At 38.4% G+C, this 27,810-nt stretch overlaps 1 protein-coding gene and 1 long non-coding RNA gene across 3 annotated transcripts; both read left to right on the top strand.

Moving 5' to 3' along the window:
* The first annotated feature begins 592 nt into the window (after window positions 1-592).
* Window positions 593-10,292, top strand: LOC110013673 (uncharacterized). Its single transcript, XR_002872986.2, has 3 exons — window positions 593-686; window positions 3,507-5,919; window positions 9,761-10,292. It is a non-coding gene; the product is annotated as an uncharacterized LOC110013673 (long non-coding RNA).
* A 5,272-nt stretch (window positions 10,293-15,564) lies between these two features.
* On the top strand, window positions 15,565-27,354 carry LOC101159178 (ubiquitin-conjugating enzyme E2 Q2). Of its 2 annotated transcripts, XM_023953624.2 has the most exons (14): window positions 15,572-15,977; window positions 16,073-16,248; window positions 16,640-16,744; window positions 18,177-18,299; window positions 19,039-19,092; window positions 19,407-19,547; window positions 20,116-20,200; window positions 20,428-20,488; window positions 20,565-20,655; window positions 20,738-20,796; window positions 20,914-20,962; window positions 21,106-21,201; window positions 24,217-24,283; window positions 24,555-27,354. In XM_023953624.2, exons 2-14 carry the CDS (start codon window positions 16,090-16,092, stop codon window positions 24,584-24,586), a joined length of 1,122 nt encoding a protein of 373 aa, XP_023809392.1. In that variant the 5' UTR covers window positions 15,572-15,977; window positions 16,073-16,089; the 3' UTR covers window positions 24,587-27,354. The 2 variants fall into 2 exon arrangements, with proteins under 2 accessions (XP_023809391.1, XP_023809392.1); XM_023953623.2 differs by having other exon boundaries at window positions 15,565-16,248.
* Window positions 27,355-27,810: the final 456 nt, after the last annotated feature.

Raw genomic sequence — 27,810 nt, 5'->3', positions numbered from 1 at the left:
TCTATAAATATTGTTAGATAATACCACGATCTTCTTAAAATTACTTTACTGCGATGGAGAATACTATCTCTGGAAATCAAGTGTTAAAAGTTCTTGTAATGGTAGCTTGAGGTAACCATTCTGGCATTCCACACAGTAATATCTGTGTTTAATTTACTCCAAAAACAGGCTTTATAAACAAGTCAAAAATGCCTAAGATTTAAACTGTATATGTCCAATTGAGCAAAAAAAATCTGCCAATTGGAATTGTTTTAAGAAATAACATTTTTTTCACAAAGATATATTGTCTCAAACTAAGATTATTTTGCCGTTGTAAAACTTTTAGATTTCTTTTCATGAATTCCTCACAACACACTTTGGTCTTCTTGCTTTTGTCAGGTGGTCTGTTCAATTGTTTTAGTTAAACTTGGTAATTATGCCTCAAATTCATTTAGTTTTGTTGATCCTTTGTATGGTAAAGTTTGCATATTACTCATTCTTTGTTAAAAAAATGTGATCTTAAATGTAGAAATCTTCATTTGGCTCCCTCATGTAGTGGGAGTGGTGAAATTAGAAATTGATGACAAAAATTCCTCTTATCTCCTTTTTGACCCTTGGACTCAAACAGCACAAAGACCAGTAACCTGGATACAGAAATCAAATGAACAGAAGAGCAACCAAAGGCTGGAGCTTTAGGTACTGAGGAGGTAGATATGGTATTGTTTTTTTGATAATTTTCTGTCGTCCTTACTTGGCTGCACTCACATTCTTTTTATTTTCTAGTTGTTAAATGAAATCACATTCTTATAAAAAGCTCTTCTGTGGCGCGAAAGAGTTCAATGTTCATAACCCACAGTAAAGTGAAAGTTTGTGTTTACAGAGTGCATCTTTTACTAGTTTTTAAAAGGCTCAATACTAACATTATCTTGTTTTTGTGAAGGGATTTGCATGATCACTGCAAACCGACATGCATCACTGCAATCACAGTCGACTAGAATCAGTTCATTCAGCTTTAGATGGGATCTTAATATGCTTAGAAAAGTGGATCTGAGAGATCACAAACAGGAAAAGTCTTATCTCAGAAAAATAAGACTTTTCCTGTTTGTGCTCTTGGTCAAAACAGAAGGTTGCATGAGGAGGACAGAACAAATGAATTGACAGAGAGAACCAGGATGTGTTTAGCTAAACATTCATGTTATGTCAGAATAACAGTGACTGCTACAAAATATCAGGGTGAAACAAAATCTATCCTGACCTCAAACTTGTTGAATAAAAAGTGGAAAAAAAAAATGATGCCAATCTTTTGTGTAGAAGAATGGAGGTCTGACTGACTAATTAAATAATCAGACATAAGGAAACACTAACCGCACAAATTTTAAATTCTGCTGACAGAGCGGATCATCTAATGAACAAATCTTGCCACTAATATTATCAAGAACAAGTGTTTAAAAAATGTTCTTATTTAGTAGTACAAGCTGACAGATTTTTATGTTACTTCAGGTTATCAATAAATATCTATATTAAAAGGGAAAATACCTTTTGGTATTTATACCCCGTTATGATTTATTACCATTCAGAACCTAATAAATGTATCAATTCCAGTTTCCTTTCTTTATGTTCTTCCTTTTACTGATTTATTTTCCCCCTTCTTTAAACTTATTACTTTTGCTTGATTTGCTCTTGTTTTTTCAGGCTTGATGACAGTACCTCAAAATCTTAAGTTAAAACAGGAGAGCCTGAAAACTAGACACTTAAATACAGTGTGTGGATAAATTACCTTGAATATAGACAGCTGTGTTTAATTACCAACTGGCACCTGGTGTGACTGACATGGAGAAAAAAACAAAACCTGAAAACAGAAAATGACAAGAACCACAAAAATAACTGACCAACTAAAAACAAAACAAACTAAAAGACACTATTCTCATATCATGGCTGTTTTTCATGTTAGTATCATTTTTTTCCTAACTCTATGGCTAACAGTTGCAATTTTCTTTTTCTCTTTTTTGTTCACTTTACTTGTATATATTCTGTTTCTAAGGTAAAAAAGTGTTTTTCTCTGGTAATAATTATAGTCTGCGTGTAAGTTTAATTCTATAACCCTACATTTTCTAGTTTAATTGAAAGAATAATATTTGATAAACACAAACATTATAAATACACATATAAATCATATAATGTATAAATACATTTACATATACATAGTATATGCATACATGTATACTTTACTATTTCAACAATTGTACCATATATAACAAAATATTAACAAATTTGATTATATATATATACGTAATCATATATAGATGTATATGTATAATTATATATATATATAGAGATGTATATCTCTCTCTTTATAGATATATGTATCTATAAATACATAAATTATATATATATATATATATATATATATATATATATATATATATATATATACACACACACATATATAGAGAGAGAGAGATGTATATATTTATATATATATATATATAGGCAGTTACTGCCCGAGTGCTCCAATTACCACAGGCACCACTTTCACTTTCCATCCTTTCTCCAGTTCTTCTCTGAGTCCCTGGTATTTCTCCAGTTTCTCATGTTCCTTCTTCCTGATGTTCCCATCGCTTGGCACTGCCACATCCACCACAGTGGCTTTCCTCTGTTCTTTATCCACCAGTACAATGTCTGGTTGGTTCACCATTACCATCCTATCAGTCTGGGTCTGGATCTGGAAGTCCCATAGGATCTTTATATAAATATATATATATATATATATATATATATATATATATATATATATATATATATATATATATATTACAATGAAAAAATCTATAAATGTACATGTATAGAGAGAGACATATTATACATAGCATATATATGAAAGATTGTATAATACATAATAAAAAATAAATAACAATTTTTATGACAGACACATACACACGCACACACACACACATCTGTCTGTTGTTGGTAAAACATCAGCAAAACAACCTTAAAAAGATTAATAAAAGATTGACAGATCTTTTATTGAATACAACAAAACAAAAAAATCAATGAACTCATTTGAAACAAACAGGAAGAACACAAGACACTGGTCCTGTCTGGAAATAATTAGGACTGATTTGGACTGACACTGGATCTCTGGTCTCATGTTCTTTCAAAGTTCAATCTCCCTCTTGGGCCTTCTCATTGGGTCAGGACTGAACAGATTGGGTCAATACTAACAGAGCTGTATGTGAAAATGACCTGCCTGGGCCTGACCTTTATGGAATTGAAAAGTAGAAAAAGATGGGACAAGAACAAAAATGAAACTAGTGTTTAATGAAATGTCAGACAGAGTAACTAAAGTATTTCATTTCGGCTCAATAGGAATTGAACAAAAAGGTCTTTTCAATGGAAAAGGTGGCTTAACGATGCCTGTACATTTGTCATGAATTAGGTTTTTGTGATTCAATTGGGTGTCTGGGTTACCATCAAGCCAACTCTCACAGGAGATGAATTTAGACGATTAAGGCTCTGTGTCATTCCAGAGACCACAGAGCCCCCCTCATCATCAGAGACATCCCATCATGGGATGCTGGGTTCAGATGGTGAAGAGACTGACTGCAGTATGTCTGTCTGGACCGGCTGCTAACAACTTCAGCAAGGGATAATCAACTAGCCTGCAGGCAGCAAGGATTGTAGTTTCTCCAATGTAAGTGAAACAAATGGGATGTAAAGCTACCTTTCCCTCACAGATATCTCAACATCCATCAATTAGCTGAAAGTAGATAAGCAAGAGTAAGTAAGAGAAAGCGGTTTGTTAACATGGCACTAAAATATACAAAACTGGAAAGTTGTTTGTCACTACAAAACATACAGTGGAAGCTAGATTATTCAGTAAACATTCAATTCAATTAATTTTTATTTGTACAGCCCAAATTCACAACAACAGTCATCTCAATGGGCTTTGTACTGGTAATTGTAAAGTGAACAGACAATAAAAAGGAGAACTCAATAGGAAAATACTAAACGTTAACTAAACTGACTAAACTAAACTAGTAATCCCTGCCCTTAGACCCTCCTTCGTCATCAACATCAACATACTTCCATTTTGTGTAAATATTGTTTGTTGACTTTTATGTCTTGTAAATAAGATCAAACTGATGGCTTATTTATTTAAAAAATACATTGAAAGAAATGTTTTTCAAATAACAAATCGTTCAAATGCAATGCATTGTGGTTTTTATTTACCAATAGTGAGCATCGATGTGTGTTGGTTTTTCGCAGGTTTCTGAGAAAATTCTCGGGCACTGTATTTTAGAATTGTAGACTCAGACAAAATGTCAAATGCTCTTTAGAGTGCACTTAGTAGTGAGTAGTGAAGGAATTTGGACACAACCTTGATGAATTGGGGTCTAGTAAAATCTTGTTAAGACGTGGTCGTCCTGGTGTTTGTCTTTGATGTCGGATGTTGACAGCCATGCATGGTCTCTCAGGGCTGTTTGGGTGTTTTCTCAGAGTCTTTGGGTTAAATATGTTTGTTGGTGCTAACTTTGCAGCGTTAAATCAAGAATTCCCCAAAGACCTGGAGGCATGTCATGTGATAGTTGAGGTTTTGTGCTATTTGGCCATCAGTATTGCTGACTTGACTGAGGTTTTTGAGTGTGGGGTTTGGCGACTCTTTAAGATGGTGTAAATAAAAGACATAGCTAAGATCAATTTTGCTAACATGTGCTAACTCTGTCTTGTTTTTTCTGTGTGATCCAGCTGCCTCGATCTGTGTTTTCTATGTTTGTTAATTTAGCTGATGATGATATTTTTTCTACTAACAGAGCACTTCTTGTCCTTGATCTTGCTGATGACAAACGCACCTGCTGGAAAAAATGGCGGAGTAGTACAATAGTAATAGCAGTAGCAGACACATCTGATGTTAATCTAACAATTAAATATCTTGTTGAGTCACAAAAGAAAAACTGTCTTAACGTTGGGAAGAGAGATCTGCAGAAACAGCTTAATGTGTTTTTGTTTTTCATTCATCTTCTGAACCTGCTAAGTCCCTTTCACAGAGCTGCTGGAGCCAACCCAGCTACTGTTGACCAAAGGCAGGCTTTACCCTGGACAGGTTGCCAGTCTGTCGCAGGGCCATGTCTTTCAATGTACTCTAAACACCTGTGAATCTGCATTTCCGGTCTCTTCGTTCAAAACTCTCATGTTCACACTTCGTTAAGTACATTTCTGCAATCATTTTTGGGGCTCTACTTTTCAATAAGTCTCAAAAAATGGGTATGGGTTAGGAAAATGGATGGATGGTATATTTGACTTGTACTAATCTAAATTACATTACCAAGGAAAAAAATGATACATGTTTTACAATAAAATTATAAAAACTAGTCTCCTGGTTTGAGACCAAAACATTTGGCAATGACTTTACATTTTTTGAAAGTGGTGACCTTACTTTTAAATAAATAGTTAATGCACTTCCTATTGTTGGATTAGTGAGTCAAAAACATTCTAAGGAATGAGAGTATGCGGGAAGAATCAGTATTCACAACATGCAAGCGATACATGGAAACAAAATTGTCTTTCATACCCTCAGGTATTAATTAAACATGTGAGACACCTAATACAATTTTGAGGTGATTCATGTTTGTTAAGATTGTCTAATATTAACTCATTCATATATTTGACAGGAAGATAAAAGGATTACAGAGGGAAATTGTCCTGTTATGATATGCTTCAGCCCCATTGCAATGATTACACGACGGAGGGTATGAATTATGGGATTCATTCTTGGCTTTGCGTCCCAGAGGACAAACCTTTCTACTGTACTTGACTTTAAAGTCCAACCTGATATATCTGACAATTGTCTTTCCAAATCTGACCCGCATGTGACCGCACCTGATGGATGCTTCTGCCCCGGTGAGCTCTACAGAGAGGTTACCAACTGGTCCACAGGTTGAGGTAAATTGGATGTGTCACAGCTTGCAGCTTTCCAGATGGTGTGTTCCTCCCTTTGAGACCCTCTCCTTCCTAAAGTCTCCACTGTGATCAGAATTTTTCTGTGAAATGTTATCTGCCACATACAGCTTCTCAGCATACTCACCATATGTCCCAGTTTCTCTCAATATGAGTTCGGCTTCCTTTTTTTCCCCCCTCAGACAGTCACACAATCCCTCAGCACAAAAGAGCATAATGTGCTGCTTTTCCGTCACATTCAAGGTCAATCACCTATGTCAAGACATGGACCATGAAGTAAATGGTATAGTTAAGATGTCAGGGAAATGCCATGATTGAACGAGATTGAAGAATGTGAGAGTAAAAGGGCTTTTCAGTAACAACTGAACTCCTCTGACAATGAATCATTTAGTGTAAGCTTTAGCGGTTCATGGTCTTCCCTCCCAGTGGGTGAATAGAGCTGGCAGCTTTCCACATAAGGTGGCTGCTGAGCTCAGCAAATTGTGCAAATTTAACCCTAATGTGTTGCTTACTTGCGGTGGAGCTTATAAACCCCAATAAAATTAAGTAGGCAATAATAATGATCAATCTACAAGAGAGAAAAAAAACCTCTGATGAGATTTGAACAGTACAATTAGGAATTTATATTTTAGGCAAAATGTTAGGAGAACAGAGTTTTTTCAATATTTTTCCCATTGCTGGTCATCCTGTGATTGAAAGTGTGCACTAGAAGCACTGTTTGCAATGGTCACGAGTGTTATTCTCTCGTTGTGTGCCTTCCCTTTCGGCCTATTACCCTGGGCCTGGGCAGCTTATGATTTAAATGCTATTTGTCCTCTTAGCTAATTGATTTAAGCCGGGCCTCCTTTCCATCATATAATTCTGTCAGGGTCACTCTCTGGCCCTGAAAACCATATTTGCATCAGGGTAGATAGATTGGCAGTAGTGCACGCATTTACAAGACCCCTTTCACCTATCTACTTTGGCTATTGCCAGAACAGCAGTGCCCCAGAAAGTAAATAAACTCTGGCTTGAATGTGATTAGGCAGCAGTTTACTGGGTTAGCCCATATGAGCAACAACAGATCCCACCGAACAGTGATGCTTCACAGATAACCCTTATCTAATTAGACTGGCAAAGCATGGGTGGTGCATTTATCCATTTTATCAAACAAAAAAGATGGTAAATACAGCCACAAAACCCTGATTCTATACTTTAATGTTGTGTTAAACTTACTGTTTAATAATGTTAGGCGTAACATCATAAAAGTTTTTGCACACCTTTTTGTAGTAATGCAGTACTGTAAACCATTTTGAGTAATAATTTACAAGTAACATGTTTAGTACTTTGCCTACCACAACTGACCAAAATGTAATAGTTCAAAGCACCAAGATTACGAGATGTTTTTAAAATACTTCAAAAATCTATTAAATGCTTGCTCTTGCAACTTTAATTACTGTACCACATTTTCTGTTAGTCTTCACAGATCTTTATTTTAATAATGATCTGTCTCCGAATTTTGTTTTTTTCATTAAGTAGATAGCTTTTATATTTTAATCTGTACCAAACTGAAAGTTTGAGGGCTAGTTCTCAAAATATTTGTATTGTTCCTTTTTTTTAATACAAAAAACAAAATATTATTTCTTTTATTAATATTATTTTTATTAATTCTTTCCATATCACTCCTCATCGTAATGCTAACTACCTTGTGGTTAAAGTGTCTGCCCTGTAACTGGAAGGATGTGGGTTCAGATCCAGGCCGAGTCATACCAAAGACTTTAAAAATGGGACCCTGCTTGAGACTCAGCAATAAGGGGCTGGATTGGGGGGGTTAAGCCACCAAATAGTTCCAGGGGGTGGGACAAATGCAGAGAACAAATTTCGCACACACCCGTGTATGACAGATAGTGGGGGGTAAATGACGGTACCTTTTACTACATCTTATCATTTTGAATTACGTTTTACCTCTGTAGGTGAAAGTAACTTCATTTTGGTAATCATCATGTGCTGCACTGCAAGTCAGAGAAAGTAATATTTTAAGAAAAGGGATTACTTTTGAATATCAAAAACTAGTAATCTGTCACAAGTTACACTCTGTAAGTAACTTTCACAACAATGTGTTTTTAATTATGTGTTTTATTCCCTTTGCATTTATATGTGTAATAATTTGCACTATTTATTGGGAAAAAAAACTAAATACAGTATCATGGTTCATCTGGATGCGACTACAGGGTCTATTCTGAGAAATTTGATTAATTCAAAGCTTTTCTGTGACTGTAGGCATAATCAGCGAATCAATTATGTCTTCATTCAACATTGTGTAATGCTTGCACATTTTTTTTAATCTTTTGTCTCTTTCAGACTTGCCTCATTTTATGTTTTCCATTTTTTCTTGTACACTCTGGCTCATATAATAACGACACTGTAGTTCAAGGTGACATCTGCTCTTTAATTAGAGGTGTTTGAAAGGAATGGCCCTCTGTGGGCTCTTTAGAGGGACACTTTGACAAACGGAGATCTGTGGAATGGACAAGTGTCCTCTAACAACAACTTGTGAAGACTCTGGTGAGAAGAAATTGCAAGTTGTTCTGCCTTTTTTTATCCTTTATAAAATAAGCTAAATGCAGTGTAGAAAACTAGTCTGTAGTACATATTTATTACTGTTAAATACCAACTCTGATAAGAACCATGTTTTTGGTGTTTTTAACATGTTCTTGTGGTTTTTTTTATCACAGAGGACAGGAAATTAAGCTCAAATTTGCATTTCTGAGTAAAAGTATAGGTGCAGGTTGGTGGGGCAGTGGTTAGCACTCTTGCCTCACAGCAAGAAGGCCCCTGGTTCAAGTCCCGGCTGGGGGACGTGAAACAGAACATCAATGGGGGACCTTTCTGTGTGGAGTTTGCCTGCGTGGGTTCTCTCCAGGATCTCCAGCTTCCTCCCACCGTCCAAAAACATGCTTCATAGGTTAATTGGCAACTCTAAATTGTCCATAGGGGTGCGTGTGAGTGTGAGTGAGTGTGAGAGTGAACGGTGTGTGAACGTGTGAGAGTGTGAGTGTGGACATTCTACCCTGCGAAAGACTAGTGACCTGCCCAGGGTGTCCCCCTGCCCTGCCCATAAGTGGCCAGGATAGGCTCCGGCAGCCCCGTGACCCTGAAAGAGATAAAGCGGAATAAAAAAAGGAATGAGTACCAGTATGTCTTTTTTCAACTTGTTGTGAATCAGGAGCAGACAAAAAAAATATCACTTGAAAAAGAGCTTATTTGTGTCATAGAAAAAATACATTGGGCAGGCCACAAGCTCCCTGCCTCGCCACGGGGAAGGGAAGAGTGGCGGTGTTGTGCCATGCCAACGGTCCCCTAACACAGAGGTGAATTTAGTGCTGCAAAAACTATGTCCTTGAAAACTACCTTTAAAAAAAAGCGCTTGGCTAAAAAACAGTATTATCAAACTAAAAGACCACTGGGAATGCTTTTAATAAAGCTTAAAAGATGATCAGTTTTTAATAAAAAACTCAGATGCACTGGTTCCATACCTTATTGTTCAAAACAATGGTAACTTTTGTAGATATTTCTTCAATCTTTCTTTTTTTTTCAGATCCATTGTGATGCTCCGCTGTTCATCATATGATTGTCTTTTTTTTTGGTCACGAAATGCATCCAGAATTACATTTCAGATTGAGATAATCCTGTTAGCTAATGGGTGTGAGATCAACCTTTTAATGAAGTTAAGATGGAATTTCATCTTTTTGGATGACGTAAAACATACTCAGTATTTCTACTCTGCAGTTATGGTGCCCCTAGAAATGAACTGAGCTTCTCCCTAAATGCTTTCTGTTTCCCAAAGGGATATCGTGCTTCTCCTCCCTGGTCAGGATGCCGCTGTCTCCGTTGACAAACAACCCCTCTGTTTGTGGTGAATCAGCAAGAAAAAGTGAAAAATGGCCTCAGTGATTCAAAGCTAAACATCTGTGTGCCTCCGCACGCTCACTATACACAGATTCAACAAGAGAAGCTTTTTTGCACCAATTTTTCTTCTTCAACAAAAAAAAAAAAGTACCAATGACGGTAGTTAATATGGGTTTAATAAATAAGGCTTCCAGTTGATTAAAATAACAATAATGTATGGATCAAATATAGATACCTTGTTCTTCCTTGTCGCAAATTTCAATTTATAGAGATGACAAAAATAAACTGTGTCAGCAGTTGTGTGTTTACATCTTCAAATGGGGTTTTAGGTCATTCTGACAAAGCCTACATGCTCCCTGGTTTGATGTGAGCTGGTGCTGCTCATGCAGAAATAATTAAACTGGTAAATGGTGAGAAATGATTTGTCCCTGCTGTCTGGAATTAAATTAAGTGTCAATACAGAGTATTCATTTACTTGTGCTGTTTCGATGAAAAGCAGAGGAGGAAAATAAATCACAAAGGACTACAACATTTCTCTCCTATAATTTTGCATTCACAATGGCTTTAAGAACAATAACATCCCTGTTTTTGGCCATAAAGCAGATCTGAGAGGAAAACAGTGTTTTAGAAACCCTCCAGTATGCTTTAAGTCTTTCAGATGTTAAGGCTGCTTGTGTGTCATCAATTCAATTTTATTTATATAGCCCAATATTTAGAACAATAGTCATCATTGATAATGGGAAGAAACCTCCTTTCAATCCAGAAAATTCACCTTTATTAATATTTGTGTGTTCATGAGTGCATTTAATCCAGGAATAACATAGATCGTTCCATTTATAGCCATTAGAGTGTGAGGATAAATGAAATGAGCCAGGTCCTTGTCAATAACTGTCCTCTGACTTGTATTTAATAGGGTGATAACTGGTAAATGTGCTGCGCTACATTAAGTTGCATTGTTCAATCTGTAAAGGATCAATTCTTTTTTTTTGTACATCTTTTTTTTTATTCTAATCAGTCATAAGCTTTTGCCATTTTGGAGCAAAAAAGAAGAAGTTCAGTTACGTCCTGGAAAAGGACTGTGAGGCTGGATGGAGGCTTCAGGTAAAAAAAAATTTCTTTAATCGGATATTTGATTACCTGGCTTTTGGATTTAACAGCCAGTTGTGTGGGATTTGCAGGTTCACTTTGTAGGTGTGGATTTTGTATCCCTACTTTGTCCCACAGTTGCAAAACATCTTTAATGGGTTAATTGGGAGCCCTAAATGATCCCTTAGGTGTGAGTGTGTCGGTGTGGCTCCATGATGGACTGGTGAACTGTCCAGGGATAACGCTGCTTTCTCCACAGAAACTGACATAAGTTTCAGCATCTCATGTGACCCTGACATGCATAGGACAGTGTGAGAATAATAGACAGATGGATGAATTTTGTAATTTTGCAGGTTTTGTAAAAAGGTGGGTTCTGTGTAAACGTATTGCAGAGGAGCCCTGGTCGAATTGTTGTAGCAGAGCGCAACGAGCAGCAAACTATTGTGACAAAGGTGGAGCGTGTGAAAAATGGTTTGATGGAAGCATCACCCTCTTGAAACATGGTTTGATAAAGAGAGGACTCCCAAAAGATTGATATGACGTCTAATTCAACTTACATGGGAGTGACTGAGGGGTTTTTGCTAACTGAGAAGTTTTCTAATAACATCCGTTTAAACTCTCAGAGACGATTGAGGAAACTGATAAATAAAAAGTATTTTTAAAAACCTTTACACATAAACATTTAAAGTTTTTGCTCAAAGTGCATTACAGTCATGTTTTGTTGAAGGTTCACAAAAAGGAATTTCTAGATTTAAGAGAAAAAAAAGTCAAATTAAAATTCCCAACAATGATTACTGTATCTATAAGATCAGGCTTAGCCTACAATCTGATTCACTTTTCTCCATTGTTGTCTACTTAAACTTCCACTTTATGTTAGGTTAGATAGGAGGGGAACATTTTTAATCAATCTAAAAACAGACCTTTGCTAACACCCACCGCAATTTCCCTTTTTTTGTTTCTCCAGTTAGAATTCCATGAAATGTAAATATTAAAACAGTTTTAGTGGGAACAACAGAAATCAATGTCATACAAATGAATGAATGTTTGTTAAACTGGAACATTGACATTTTTAGAGAGCCGCTGCATTGTTAAAGTTCCCCCCTTAAGTTACTTCTTTCTTTCTTAACCAAAAATGTGTAACATCTGATCAACATCCACAGTTGTTGCTACCATTCATAATTACAAGACATTTTCATCACATTTGGACAATCAGAAGAAATACAAAAAGTGACTGAGGAAGAGGTAACTTACTTAAAAAACATGAGTTAGAGTCGACATGATCTGAACTCTTTGAAAAACTTCTCAGCTACAAAATATGTCAATGAGTAGCTGTGAGGAGTAGACGCAGAACACAGTCAGCAGTAGGATTTGTAGACCTGGGTGAGGGTGTTCAGGTTATGTTGACCTCTCTGTGATGGAAGATCTGCAACTGTCTTACAGGCCGTCATGTAAACAGCTACAGTAGAGAGCAGCTCTGAGACATGTAGCCTTATTTTATTGATATTTTAATGTTAATAGCCCTTTAGAAAGAATGTTACCGTAATCTGTTGATGATGAGTACTTTCTTTATTTACTGGGCCAACACTGCTCCCTAGTGTTGGTTTCACAGGGTAAAACTCACGTTTGGACTTTTGCATGAGAAAGGGGACATTTTTATCCAGTTTAAGGACCTGGTGATTAATACCTGTCAAACTTGTATCAATCCTGCTGTTTTGGCCAAAAATAAGACAAATCCCTGTTTTACCCAGGGAGGGAATATGCTGAGGAGTTTGCACTGATTATTGAAGGGAAAAAAAAGAAATAAACATTTATAGTTTATTTATTGGTATATTAAAATCATAAATTTAGCAGGTAAAATTAGCGTTTGATGCAGGTACTCACAAAACTTTAAACTTGACTTTAGCCACACCTAATTATTTAAGCCAGAATGTCTTTATAATCACTAACATTTGTGTTGTTGTTTTAAATAAAGGTTGTTTTTTTTAAGTAAGAGTAATATAAATTAAGCTGATTTTATTCCCATGTATTCTAAGTGCAACCAAGTGCAAAAACGGATGGAATTTCGTGTTGGTCAAAGCCATTAGATGCCAACAAAATGCCTATTGCTGCAATGCTCGCACATACAGGGCTACATTTTGTAGTTAATCGAATGTATAAGGGGTAATGGTAAATACAGGAATAGTTACCAAGCAAATATTTTAAGTATGGCTATATTTTGAGCATTCAAAATAAGTGCAGCCAAGAAAAAAAGTTCAGCACTGGCCGCACATATTTTGAAAAATATGTCCAAATAGTCACTTTATTAATAAATAAGAAAAAAAAATTCTTGGAAAGTGAGATGGTGAAGAACATTTTATTAATTTTATGTAAATTCAATGTTATTTTTGCAATGCTCAATCAAACTGAATCAAAAATTGGAGGTGTGGGGGGGGCCTGTGGGGGGAGGACGGTGGCCCCACCGTAGCTCTGCCCCTGGTAATCTGTAGAAACTTGATTGTGAACTAAATAATATGTTAAATAATATAGTATAGCAATATATGCATAAGAAATTGTAATATCCTGAGACCCGGCCCACTCATTTATGTCCTCTATAATAGACATTTTGTTTACATGTATGTTTCTAAGGAAATACCTTTCTAATTCCTACTCTACTGTGTAGAGGACATCCTGGGCTTTCCAGTGATGTGTCATGTGATGCATTTGCATGCTGGGAACTTCAAGTTTTACCTCTACCAAGATGGCTGCCATACCATTTACTTCATTTTATGGAAAGGTGAAAGGCAAGTCAAATATTCTGTATCTATTCCTTTTTTTTTTTTACCATGATAATTATATATTCTTGGTCATAAACATGTTAGAAACAATATTTTTAGATCTGAAAATAGTTTTATGTTTTAAAACAGCAGGCATTTAATGAATGTCAACTGTAGTGGACATCAGGACCATTTTAATGTATTTAATGGCTGCACATTATTTTAGGAGGAAAAAAGTGAAGCAGAGAGGATTCTATACCAGATATTTGAGGGAGATTCAGATTTGGAGCTTTCGGATGATGAAAAGGACGAGGAGGATGAGATTCAGGAAAAAATAACTGCTATTTTTTTAATTAACTTGATTTTTTTGTGTTTTTTAAACGTCCATCATAACAGGTTTACACCTGTGCTAGCAGGTTGCCCTGCCTATCAAGATGACTCCAAAGTTTGTGAATACTGGAGTCCAATCCCGTACCTTTCACAGTACGTTGATAACATTTTCGAGGATCTGTTTATGATTTAGTTGTGTTCCAACTACCGGGGAATTACACTCCTCAGCCTCCCTGGGAGGCCTTCCCGGGAGGCCTCAGCCAGCCAAGGACTCTCTTCTCCACAGTACTGGAGAAGAGAGTCCGTCGAACCTCAGATCCAGGAACAACAGTTCGGTTTCCGGCCTGGCGTGGGAACAGTATAACAGCTCTACACCCTCTTTAGGGTGCTGGAGGGAATGCAGGAGTTCGCTCATCCAGTCCATATGTGTTTTGTGGATTTGGAGAAGGCGTTCGACCGCGTCCCCCATATTCTGTGGAGGGTGCTATGGGAGTATGGGGTCCGGGGAGCCTTACTGAGGGCGGTCCGGTCTCTGCATGACCGGAGCAAGAGCTTGCTTCGCATAGTCAGTAAGTCAAACCTGTTCCCGGTGCATGTTGGACTCCGGCAGGGATGCCCTTTATCACCAGTTCTGTTCATAGTTTTTATGGACAGAGAGGGTCTGGTTTGGGGACCACAGGATTTCATCTCTGCTCTTTGCAGATGACTTTGTCCTGTTGGCTTCATCAAGTTGGGACCTCCAGTGTGCATTAGTGCGGTTTGTGGCCGAGTGTGAAGCGGCTGGGATGAGAGTCAGCACCGCTAACTCTGAGGCCATGGTTCTCGACCGGAAAAGGGTAGTTTGCCATCTCTTGGTGGGTGGAGTGTCCCTGCCCCAGATGGAGGAGTTTAATATCTTGGAGTCTTGTCCATCAGAGGGGGAAGACAGGAGCATGAGATTGACAGGCGGATCGGAGCAGCGTCCGTAGTTGTGCGATTGCTGTACCGGTCTGTTGTGGTGAGGAGAGAGCTGAGCCAATAAGCAAAGCTCTCAATTTACCGGTTGATCTTCCTCTGTAGCAGATGGTCCAACATGTAACAAAAGAGTGATACAGAATTTTATTGTTTTAGAACAAAATTTAACATTTTTGGGTGAATATCACTCCTTTTTTCTGATTTTCCAAATTGAGTTCTATTTTCACAGAAATATCGTCCTGTTGTCCTCTTCAATAGACATGTTGGGAAATTAAAATAAAAAACGTTTTTAAAAAAATTAAAATTGTAAGGTGTTTTTTTTTAGGCCCAAATAGATAGGAAATCACACAAAAACAGAAATTGTAAGACAGTTTTGTCTTCGGTTCTCAGTATAACAATATCATATTTTTAAATAATATCATGAAGTGATACAAATGTTATATTGTACAAGATGTTGGAAAAGTCAGCCAGAAGTTAAATCTACAAAATATATTTTTGAATGCCCCCCCCCCCCCCCCCCATTAAAAAGCCCCTTTAGTGCCCATCTTTTTTTCATTTTATGCTCGTATGATCGTTAAACAACATTAGTTTTCTTAATTTTGAATAGATTTGACACGCACTGCATGCTGGGATTCTGCAGGAGCGGGGAGGTTGCCAAACGCCATCTTTAAACCCCACAAGAGGCCAGCTACAGTTGCACCGGGATGAAAAACACAATCCTTTTAACGGGATATTTGGTCACATCGTGAAGATTATATGTTCGTTTCCTGGTCAAGTTCTTATTAAAGAATTGTCCGATGGGACAGTGAGACAACGGACACAGGGAACCACGAATGCCTGAAAATGTTGCTTTCATAGGCAGACAACAACAATAGACGGAAAGACAACAACAACGGCTAGCTCGCTAGCAGCCTGCTAGATTTTAGCTAACATTAGCCACTTCACTAGCAGTTGCGCTGAAATTTACCAGAACACGGATTGTAGCGGTTCCATATTTTGCGCTACCTGTGGCGGACGGCCCTTCACTTCTTGGTACTTTTAAGACCAGCTTTATGTGAAAACAACGGTGTTGCTCTTACTAGCTTGAGAGCTAAGTCCCGACTTTTTCCCTCTCCCCCGTGGCCCAGCCGGAGATGCGTGGAAGATGTCGGTGTCGGGGCTCAAGGCCGAACTGAAGTTTTTGGAGTCGATTTTTGATCCAAACCACGAACGATTCAGGATAATCGACTGGAAGCCTGACGAACTGAGCTGTCAATTTAACGTAACTGGAGAGAAGCTGTTAATTATCCATTGTAACATAACGGTGAGTAGAGACAGGTTAGGAACACAAGTCAAGTGAAGTTAGCTTCACACACAGACACCCGTTTTTGCTTTTAAACTTGTGATTTTAACTTGCTCACGTGTTTTAACATTTTTTCTGCAGCTTGACACATTGTGTGGTTTGTTTTCTAATATGAACGAATGAAAGATGATCACTCCTGTAGTAATCGCTAAACTGTCAAGTTTTGGAAGCGAAGCTTAAGCTAGCATTTGGCTAACGACACGTTCAGAATGCTAATTTCGTCGTCATTTTTTTTTTCCTGCGTATTTTTGTTTCGTTTCTTCGCTTGGCAAATCTGTGTTTAGTTTCGTGATACTCATAATGTGGGTCGTTAGCATTTATTTAACTGCATTTCTTTACGCCGTTCCTTCAGGAGTCTTATCCTTCGACGCCACCAATATGGTTCGTAGACTCTGATGACCCGAGCTTGGCACAAGTTTTGGAGCGATTGGAAGATGTCAGAAAAGGCAGCACCCTGGTAAGTTAACCATGTCTCCTTTTTTGTACTGCTCCAGTGTGAACATATGGGTAAAAATAGATGGCAGAGCTGTCAATTTCGTTGAATCATCATCAGCCAGGGATGGGGTCCTTATTGTGACAAGCTTTAAGCCCAAAAGAAAAGTCACGATGGTTGTTGGGTTAGGTTAGTGTGCTGATTATTGTACGCTTCAGGTTTTCTTGTTCTGTCGAATAACACGTTTAAGCTGTGTGACAGCTGATTAAAGTAAACCTCTATTTGCATTTTAACTTCACTGATTCACTTGACTGAACACGAACTGACAAGACTGGCTCAGAGCTGGAAGATTTTGCTCATCATTTAGACATGTTTGCAGCCTTTTTAGTTGAGCTTCATTGGTAGAAGTCAAATAAATACTTAACTGTTTAGACATGGGTGAGTTTCCATGGGTACTAGATGACTTAGTTACTTTTGTTTGGGTAGGCATGACCTTTTTCTCCACTTTTTTGTGTCATTTATCACAAGACCTATTAGTCTAGGTCTTTGGATAATTTGGATTTTGTGTGAGTAAGACATTCATGTGTAATTCTAGTCATAGAGAACACTATTTGACATGTAGAATGACTTCATTTTGAATTTCTGGCTTGAATTTTCTCAAAAATAAAAGACATTATTTGTCTGAAAAGAGGTTTTGTCTCCTCAGGCTTGTTTCCAAGAAGCATTCTGGCATCACAGACATTATGTCAGGCAAAGACCCCTTTCTTGACAAAAAGATAGCATCAGTCTGTTTTTTCTGTTGCACAGATGTTGCACTGGTGACCTAAATTCTAACCATATTTGCAAAGACACTGCATATAAGCTGATGGCAGCTAAACCCATTTGGAGCTAAGGTTGTTTAAAAAAGATCAGTAAAAGCCACAGGAATGTTTAAAATTACCTTTTAAAACTGAAGTGTTTTACTTTTCCTTTCATGTGTACTTAAACATGTTTTGTTGTATTAACAAAATTACTGACTTTTACCTTTATGCCCATAATTTAAAAAAATGAGTAAATGCATCAGAAGTTTTTGAAAATGCTTACTTTGATATTGCAAAACCTTCAATTTAGGTTTAAAATACCAAACATGTCTAGGCTGCATGATGGTTTATAGGTTACACTTGTTTCTCTGCTTATGGTTGCAGACATATCTGTACTTTTGTGGTTTGGTTGTCCACTGTTTCAAAATGTTCAGATTTGCTTCCACAGCTTTGGTTTAACTTTCTCGAATCACACTATTTCTTATGTTGGGTCACAAATAGCCTCAAGTCCTTTATGATGGTTACATAAAGATAACAACTGATGATGTTTCTTGACACTGAATCCTTGTGCGCCATCCTCTCTGTCAATGATGCATTTTTTTAAGAGTTGCATTTATGTTGTACGTCTTTTATTCTTTTGTTTTTGTCTCTTCTAGCTTTTGCAGCAGTTAAAAAAGCTCATTTGTGACCTGTGTCGCCTGTACAACCTTCCACAACATCCTGATGTGGAGATGCTTGATCAGCCCCTACCTGCAGGGCCTGTGGGACAAGACCGAAAGGCAAGTTTGTTTCTACTTCTTGCAGGGGAAAGCCCCACAACAGAGTGGCGTGACTGCAGGCTTTCTTTTTGCTGAAAGTGAATAAATAGTGTGGAACATTTTCATCTGAGCTTTCTCGAGTCCTTTTTATTATAGTTTATTTACATCAACCTTTTGTGAAAAACCAGCAGGTATAAACCCATTTAGACCTATGACTATGGATGCATTTAGAACTTTTTAATACAGGATTTTCTCTTTGAAAAGACCCAGGTTTGTATTGAATCATTGTTATTTAAGAGTTTTTTAGTTTCTTCATTGCTTATAACTGCATTACATGGAGAGTTTTCCTTTAAAAAACAGTGACAGATGTGAAGGGATTGTGTGTGACATGTGGAGTCAGTCCTTTGGCCGTTCTTTGTCTCTGCTGAAAACAGCCAGCCAGTCATCTCTCACCAACAGCCCCAACTGTTGAATCAGCTGAAAAAACACAAACTAGCTTCAATGAGATGCAGCATTACAGACTAAAACAAAAAAGGAGGTTGAATCCCATTGACCAACCTTTGCTGCACATTCACACTTCACATGTTAATGGTCCCCCCCCCCCCCCCCCACGAGGCGACCATGAACTGATCAGTGTCCTGCTTTCGCAGTTACTGCCAATGAAAGGTTGCCGTCTCTGAAGATGTACAGTGTAGGCCAAAATCAGTTGTTGACTGATTTACTGAGTTTGACTCAGTCCTGTCTTTGTTTGTGTGATTAGCATGGTACTGATGAAGTCACATCTGAAGAGGAAGAGGAAGAAGATATGGGAGAGGTAAGATAACATTGCTGTTGCGGTCTATCTTTTTGATTTATTTAGTCCTTTTAAGTCAAATTATTAGGTTTTTTTTTCAATTTGTAGTTACAACCTTTAAACATTTGTGCATATGTTTTATGTGATTTATGTGATGCCGAAAACAAAACAATATTTTCATTTCTATCTTTGTTTTCCTTGTTTCAAAACAAAAGTACCCACGATGAGACACAATGTTCTCATCGCGTGTTCACAATCTTCACAATCATTGTGACTGAAATATTTTGAATTGAGTGAGCTGTTTGGTGAATTTGAATTTCTTGATGAATCTGCAGGACATCGAGGACTTGGACCACTATGAAATGAAAGAGGAGGAGCCTGCAGACGGAAAGAAATCCGACGATGACGGCATTGAGAAGGAGAACTTGGCTATTCTGGAAAAGATCCGGAAGAACCAGAGACAAGACCACCTGAATGTAAGCTCCTGTTTAGCTATTAGATTGCAGCATGAATGCAGATCATGAATCAGAAAATAACAGAAGATTGCAGCATGAATGCAGATCATGAATCAGAAAATAACAGAAGATTGCAGCATGAATGCAGATCATGAATCAGAAAATAACAGAAGATTGCAGCATGAATGCAGATCATGAATCAGAAAATAACAGAAGATTGCAGCATGAATGCAGATCATACGGCACACTGTGCCGTATGATCTGCATTCATGCTGCAATCTTCTGTTATTTTCCTCTTCCAGAGGCTGCAAAAATAAAAACATGTTTTTGTTCTTCTTTTGGAAAGGGATATGAAGTTTTATATAATCCCGTTAAGAAACCCAGCTACGCTTCTGACTCAATATCTGGAATATGTCATTTATGTTTTAAACCCGAAGGAATGTTTCTTAGATAAACACTCAACATCCATTCAAATACAGCTAACTTTGACAGACTATTCTAAGTCTGAGCTACAGGTTTACTGTGGCGTTCAAATTTGTAAAGGACTGTCTGGATTTATGCGTTCCCTTTCAAACGGTGCTTTTTGCAGGGTGCAGTTTCTGGTTCAGTACAAGCGTCCGACCGCCTTATGAAGGAGCTCCGAGAGATTTATCGGTCTCAGAGTTACAAGTCAGGTAAGCGCACAGGTTTATTTATTTAATACATAATGTATTTCCAAAGCAAGCTGTGGTATTTGTTCAGGAAAAATCCAACTATGCATTTAGTAAGCATGGCTCCATCTGGATTTTCTTGCATTCATTGAAGCTGACTGCCCATTTTATGCACATTGGCAGAATAAGTTGTGCGAAACACAAATTTGCCATCTATTTTTTGTTCGACTGATCTCATTTTGTTTTTCCAGGCATCTATTCAGTGGAACTTGTAAACGACAGTCTGTATGAATGGCACGTCAAGCTGAGGACGTAAGCATCCTGGGTCATTTGTCCATCTTTTTCACAGCTCAAACGTGGTCCGACTGTATTATTTCATGTCCAACAGGGTGGATCCAGACAGCCCTTTACACAGTGATTTACAAGTCTTAAAAGAAAAGGAAGGAATGGATTACATTTTACTAAATTTCTCATATAAAGTGAGTAAAACTGCATGGAAGCCAAAGAATGTTTAGGTTTATCTGATCGGTTTGTTGATGGAGGTTTCTCCTGAATAAACAGGATAATTTCCCCTTCGATCCACCATTTGTCCGGGTTGTGTCACCTGTGCTTTCTGGAGGGTGAGATCATCTCCTTAATTATTTTAAGTTCTTTTGATGACATTTTTACAAAATAATTGAAATGTGTTTGTATTTCCATATAAAAAAAGCCTAAGAATTTATTATTTCTGGATTTAGTTACGTTCTTGGAGGAGGCGCCCTGTGCATGGAGCTTCTCACCAAACAGGTATGTTGTGTTTCTGTGTAAACCCACAAAAAAAAAAAACCTCTGTTCCATTAATCTAAATAATTTGTTTTTGTTTTGTTTTTTAATCTCCCTGTTGATACATCAAAATCTATTCTAATGGTTATTGGATTTGGTGATTGCAGGGCTGGAGCAGTGCCTATTCCATTGAGTCTGTCATCATGCAGATTAACGCCACTTTAGTCAAGGGAAAAGCCAGAGTACAGTTTGGAGCCAATAAGGTAAGCAACCACGTTTGGGATGCTTTGCTGTGTTGGCAGTAGGGATGTCCCGGCCAGGGTTTATTGGGTCTGATCCGATTTGAGGATCTGTTGATACCGAGCCCCAAACAAATACGTCAGTAACACATTTTAAATAAAAATGAACAAATGTAATAAACAGATCCAGGTCTCCCATGTTTTGTTTTATAAACCAAATTTTATCATTAAATACTTAAACAGGGCACTTCTGTGAAGTAAATGGAACAGTTAAGCAAACAATAATGCAACTATCGACTAGAAAAATAGTTAACTAATAAAAAATAGGTGATAATTAGTCATGTGAGGAAGTTTGGTGACTGAAGCTTTAATAACTTCAGAGCCATTGCCTTTTTTATCAGAGGTAGTAATTCATATCCATTAAAAATTACTGATTACTTTATTTTTAATTTGTTCTTGTAGCTTGATGAGTCTTCATTACTTTCTCATGTCAAAGTAAACATGGATGTGTTTTTGAGACATTGTTTTGTGCTTTTCTTCCCTTTTTTCCCGGAGCTTGCACTTTGTAGACGGTCCCTTAGCAGCCCTCTCACTGTCGGCAGCACGGAGAGCCATTCTCATTAAAAAGAAACAAAAGACGGACCTTTTATTCTTTTGAAACGCCTTTGTAGGTCATTGTTTGAGTTAGGACAAACCAAAAAAGACACCTGCTGTCAGTTTAAAACGTTAAGATTTATTGAGTCTGGAAGTCTTGCTAACTTTACTGAACTATTTTTGTGCGCCTCCTGCTTAAATTAGTGTCATGTTCTGCTGTGCTTTACAGCAATAAAAGTTTGTGCTTCCTTCATGATCTGCAGACTTCTAGTAGAGTATTTATCTTTAATAATAAGCTGGAAATGCATAGCGGTGATAAAAATAATAATAAAATAAAAATCCAATCCCATATCGGGATACCACATCTGATTCTGATTATGAAGCCTATGTAATCGGAGCTGATTAATCATCATGTGACTGGATGGGGCCACCCCGAGTTAACAGAAACACACTATAGTGTATTTACACAAACGTGGTACACTGACCTGTGTTGGTGGTTTGCTGCGCTCTCTGTGCAACAATGTTTTTTCTTTTTCTTTTTTTTCCACCCTTTCATTCAGTTGGACAGATATCCAGACAGCAAATGTATAAAGTGCAGTCTGCAGAGTGATATAAATAGAATGACTTGGCCAGTGTTGGCAGTGGCTAACTGTTTTCATAGTGTTCTGGTACCAGATGTGACTTTATTCTGCAAATTGTTCTCTGAATGTGAAGTTTGTGTGAAGTTCAAGTGATTGCTGAGGCTATAAATATGCGGTAAAGCACGTTTTCACAGTATTGTGTTCACTGTTAAAGTGGCTCATAAGTAGCATCCAGCCTCTGTGGAGGTTTTGAAGTGTCGAGCACTTTTAGAGCGATTTGTTAGATCCTGCTAAAACATACTGTAGAATGCAAACACACGTGTGAAATGCTGACTCAGCCCTGATGGTCAATAGTGTCTGTAGTGGAGAGTGTCCTCCTGTTAGTTCTAACTGTCCCCGTTAAGTTTTTAGGATTTCTTTTTTTCCTCATGTTGCATCTTCTGTTGAACAAGAGAGTCAAAAACAAGCAGTATGTCTGCAGTCTGGTTCTCTGTAAGCATGGTCACAGGAACACTTCCATGGTTTTCCACGTCACTGGGACACCGATGGCAAATATTTGTAATTATAAATACTTAACGGTTAAGTCCTGCATGGGTCTCCTTTCCCCCAGTCCACCCTCCTGCACCCAAAATCTACAATTGTGTAAGTTTAAAAGGAGCTCCATCTACAGTTTAGGGCGCTGCAACATTGCAAGCTTGGACTGTGGAGGCAAGTTTACTTTGTCGATTTAAAGTAAATATACATTTCTCTTTTGCTTGTGAAGATAACTAAGAGGAAGATGATGTTCTCGAGGCTCTAACCACATCCAGGTCGCTGTTTGGTGTTTTTGGTGCCTCCAGGTTCCGTAGATGTTTTCTTTTTTGAGTCATACCACCGCTGTAATGGTGTCTGTCAGGGTGGGCAGAAGAGCGTATTCACCTCAATCCTCTGAAAGAGCAGCCGACTCTTCACACTAGCTCTTTGTTGTGTCCAGCATGTTGTGCAGCCATTCCAACAGGTCTTCACTGATGCAAAGGCTTTCCTTCAGGTGATTCTGCAGGTTTGTTTATTGAACTGACCGGATTCAATGATACCAGAAACGTCTAAACAAAAGATGTCAGTTTCTGCAGGTTTGGGATTACACACAGCTACGGCCGTGCTTACGCCTTGATTTATTATATTACTGAGTTTTGCAGAAGAACTTGGATATGTTTTAGGAATATCATTAAGATATCGATTATATTTCAACACAACTTGGATCCAATAATCAGTCGTGTTCTGATGTGAAAAGCACATGCTCAGTCAGGTAGCATCTGATGTTAATGGAACAGAGCGAAACAACACAAACTTAGTTGTGCAACAGCCCACAAATCCACTGATTGGTGTAGTCCGCTTCCTTTATTAACTCCGGGATTAGCCTTTTTATTGATCTGCATCCTCTGCCAGTGAGTTTCTGTGGGAAGATGAATCCTGTAAGATGTTTACAGCTGGAACTGTATAGTCCTTCCAAGGATGTTAGGGGGTTGGGGTCTGTGGTGGTGACCTCTTGGAGCTCAGCTCTGTCGAACCAGGAACAGACGCGCCATGTCAAAAATACAGAGCAGAGCAGCGGTTGAAGGACTTCGGCAGCCCTTCAGATGAGGGGTGTTGGTCCTGCTCGATGGTCACACCCAGAAACTCAAAGACATGTGGAGAAGGTGGCCAGCTCCAGCCAATGTACAGCGAGGGGGCGATGATGATGATGATGGTGTTGCTTCACCCACATGATTAGAACAAAGTCAGACTGCTCCATTAAAGAAGGAATATTTGATTCTCCTCACACAAATGTTCCTGTGAGACATAATGTCACTTTGCACGCTAATGAGGTTTTTATGTTTTGACACAGAACCAGTATAATCTTGCCAGAGCACAGCAGTCTTACAAATCCCTGGTTCAGATTCATGAAAAGAACGGTGAGTGTCTGTTTTCACTTTCATTGCTAACTTTGTTGACTGAAACCGAATCTCTTTCCCGCATCCAAGCTCAGGGTATTGAGGCCTGAACTATTTGTGTTCCATAAATGGAAAACATTGATGTGCTTATGTTTACCTGCTATTATCAACTGTGCAAAGTAGTTTAGATGTTTTCTGATGAAAAATATGCACCCTTATGAAATTTGTTGAGAAATCCGCTGATGTCCCTTTTCTGTTTTGTTTGTTTGTGTGTGTGTGTGTGTGTGTGTAGGCTGGTACACACCCCCTAAAGAGGACGGCTAAAAGATACTGTTGCCTTTTCTGCCCTGGGACCATGCATTTTAGATTCTGCTTTCCTATCGACCAATTTTGTTTTGATCCTGCAAGTGGTTTTGTTCTCTGCCAGACAGTTTGAACTCCAAACCAAACTCCTCACCCAGAAACTAGCACACACATATATAAATATATATATATATATATATATATATATACTGTAACGGGTGCCCCCCCCCTCCCCCTCAGATGCTCATTCTTCTCCACATTGTTGTATGATGCAATCAAACTTTTTATTTTAAATGTAATGTTGATTCTTCAACCCAGGACGTAGGACTAAACCTCATGCAGACTTGCCTTTTGCTTTTGGCATTGAGCATGTCAGCTACTTGCAGGTTTTGAGTTGAAAAGTTCAGCATGGCTTCATCCTCCAGCTCCCGGCTGCTCTGGCCGCGGACCGGATCAGAGACCGGCACGTGACATTTCTGGACACGATTGGCTGGGAAGGACCAAACGAAAATTACCGTGGGGTGGGGGGCTGCTGCATTTCTTTTCCTCTCTGTGGACCACCTCTAGTACTCATCTTTTTAATGCTTTGAAAGGAAAAGGGTCAAACCATTTTGAGGCCCGTTATCTTTGAAAGCTGAAAACCCCCAAACAAGATGGGAACGAGATGAAGAAACATTTTTGTTTTTGTTTTTTTGAACGAGGCCCGTGTCTGAAGACCAGCACAGATGGGCTTTAAACCTGACTTTAAAACTTGGAGACCTCCGTCATCCCACCACCACCACCACCATCCGGCTGGAAACCTGCAGGAGAGGTTTGGCGTAGCAGAACGTGATCGGGGCAGTGCAGAGCCGTGGTAGAAATGTAGTTGATTTTAACTCCACTGTATAACTGTAAATTTGTATTTCTGCAAAAAAAAAAAGAAAAAAAAAGATTTAACTGTTTATATTGTAACATTGTCTAGGTCTTTGGCTGGGCAGAGACTGTATTGCTATATACACTTCTCTTTTTAGGGCACTGCAGCTTCTCAATGCCCGTTTAAAATTCAAGGAAAGAACGTTGCCTCGTGAATACTCCTTAAATATCTAAATGAAAGGAAACATTTTTATATTTAAGTCTAATGACTACTGCAGTTTTGTTCTTTTTTTTTTTGCCCCTTATTTCTCCCAAACATGACAGGACCACCTCCTAGTTTGATAATGAGCCGTAGAGAAAGCTTCCAGGTTGAGTGTTGAACTGAATGAAGTTTCAAGTCCCCCTGGTTTAGTTCTTTGATCTGGTCGTTCATCCAGACCACCTTGCCAGTTCTCTGTCTGGGACTCCAAAGTGTCCTTCTAACTCGCGCCCCCCCCCACCCCCCACCACCACCACCACCACCTCGTGGCTGTTTATAGAAAGTCTCAGAAGATCAGCAATATCCTGCATCGTTTTACCTTCCATCGTCACACCTGTCCAGAGCAGCCAGGCTCTCTTTGGTTGACAGAGTATTGGTTCAGATTTGCCACAGGACAGACTTGGCTCTTCCCATCACCACCTGCCTGGTTACTATTCATGACGACTCTCAGCGCCGCCGTACCCCTCAGGGCGCCGCGGCTTTGATGTAATGTGAAAAATATGCAGGAAAGCGCGCAAAGCATTCCAATTAATGCAGTTACATGTTTGTTGTGGGTGTTCTGTTTGGTTACTTGCATTGTTTTGAGTATATTGTCCTGATAGCCAACATATAAGACTTCATTGTACTATTTTATACACACAGCCCTCATCTGAATGGTGTTGACCTCACTTGCATCAGATGTTCAGTCCCATTTTTGTTTCGATTTTTAGGATTGAATCAACTCTCCCTCTTCAGCAAACCATGTGTTTGGCATGGCTGTGGGTTGTTCTGACCCATGTAGGAAACGACCCATCTCCTTGTTTTGTTACATTAAGCCCACGCCTGCATTATTGGTTAAAAATATATATATAAAATATATATTTAAGTCAAATAACTCAGGAATACAAACTGCACACTCATTTCTGCAACAGACTGGTTCAGAATATTACCAAGATTGAATGTGTTCTGGATTTTTCCCCGTTCTCCATTAAGAAAGTCTACCTTTGTTTTTAGTTTTTACCTGTTACCAGCTGTGTTCTGCTGCTGCATTCCACACGGTTTCTGAGGAAACGCATCAAGAGTTGGACAGATGAAAGATGTGCCGTGTAGATCACGCCCAACCCTCAGACCACCCTGAGCTTTGATGATGGGATCCGATCCCGTCAAGCTTTTTCTCTTTGATATTGCTGTAATGTGCATGACAGAATACCGTGGAGTGGTTCCGCTGGGTGACTAGAAAGCCTTCAAAAACGTCCCATCTTTTCATGTCACTGTTTGTGTTGTCTCCCACTGCATCAGCGCACAAGTCCGATTTCAAGACGCACACGGCCCGTCTGGTTGGCACTCACTCGGATTCGATGTAAAAAGGTGGTTTGTTGGGTCACAAAAGCGGCTTTAATCTGCTTTAAGATGCTCAGCTTAGGAAATCTGGAGCCTTAGATTCTGCAAAACAGTTTGTCCGTACATGTTTGACTAACACAGTCGTCTCTGTCTAAAGCGGCCCTGGTCTAAGAACTGAACCAGCCTGATTCTGGTCCTATACCTTGCTTCATTAACAATGGTGGCCGGGTTATAAAGTGATGCACTGAAAGCATGCTTTGGTTTGGTTTCCTTTTCTCATTGCAAGGGTGATTTTGACAATGTAAAGTAATTTGTAAACTTGCATCAAGTTTATGAATAAAGACTTTTATGAAACAAAGAGTGATAATGTGCTCATTCAAAAAAAATCCATGAAACTAATATTTTACATGTAAACTATAATGCAAGGCTTTAATTTGACAGTTTTTACCTCAGGTTCAAATCTTTATTAATGAAGAACAAATTTCAATCTCTTATTCACCATAAATGTAGTTTGGGTTTACAGGAGTTTTTTGTTTCCACCAGGTGGCGCTGTTTGCTAAAAGGTCAGTTTGTCTTCCTGTTCGGACAAAATGGTCCTTGCTTGTGTTTATACTTTAGTCAATCTTGGTATCTTTAATGTTTAAAATAACTTCAACAATGAATAAAAAACCAAACAGTATTTGTCAGGCAGTATAGACCAGAAATGACTGATCGTCCATATGTTATATTTTCTCATTTGAAGAAAAACAAATCACTAAACTTTCTTTTTTTCAACCAACATCAACCTGTGAGTTCCTCCTAAAATGGCCTTTTG

Source organism: Oryzias latipes, chromosome 3 (assembly GCF_053564925.1).
Source record: "Oryzias latipes strain Hd-rR chromosome 3, Olatipes_Hd-rR_3.1".
NCBI lineage: Eukaryota > Metazoa > Chordata > Actinopteri > Beloniformes > Adrianichthyidae > Oryzias > Oryzias latipes.
The sequence above is the reverse complement of the archived record's forward strand: the minus strand, read 5'-3'. Positions and strand labels throughout refer to the sequence as shown.

Bases quoted from the DNA above. Each gene is read 5' to 3' on its own strand.
- LOC101159178 (XM_023953623.2), top strand. From the start codon at position 16,090: ATGTCGGTGTCGGGGCTCAAGGCCGAACTGAAGTTTTTGGAGTCGATT. The intron at 18,300-19,038 runs GCAAGTTTGTTT...TTGTGTGATTAG, and splicing joins CTGTGGGACAAGACCGAAAG to CATGGTACTGATGAAGTCAC. The intron at 24,284-24,554 runs GTGAGTGTCTGT...GTGTGTGTGTAG, and splicing joins TCAGATTCATGAAAAGAACG to GCTGGTACACACCCCCTAAA.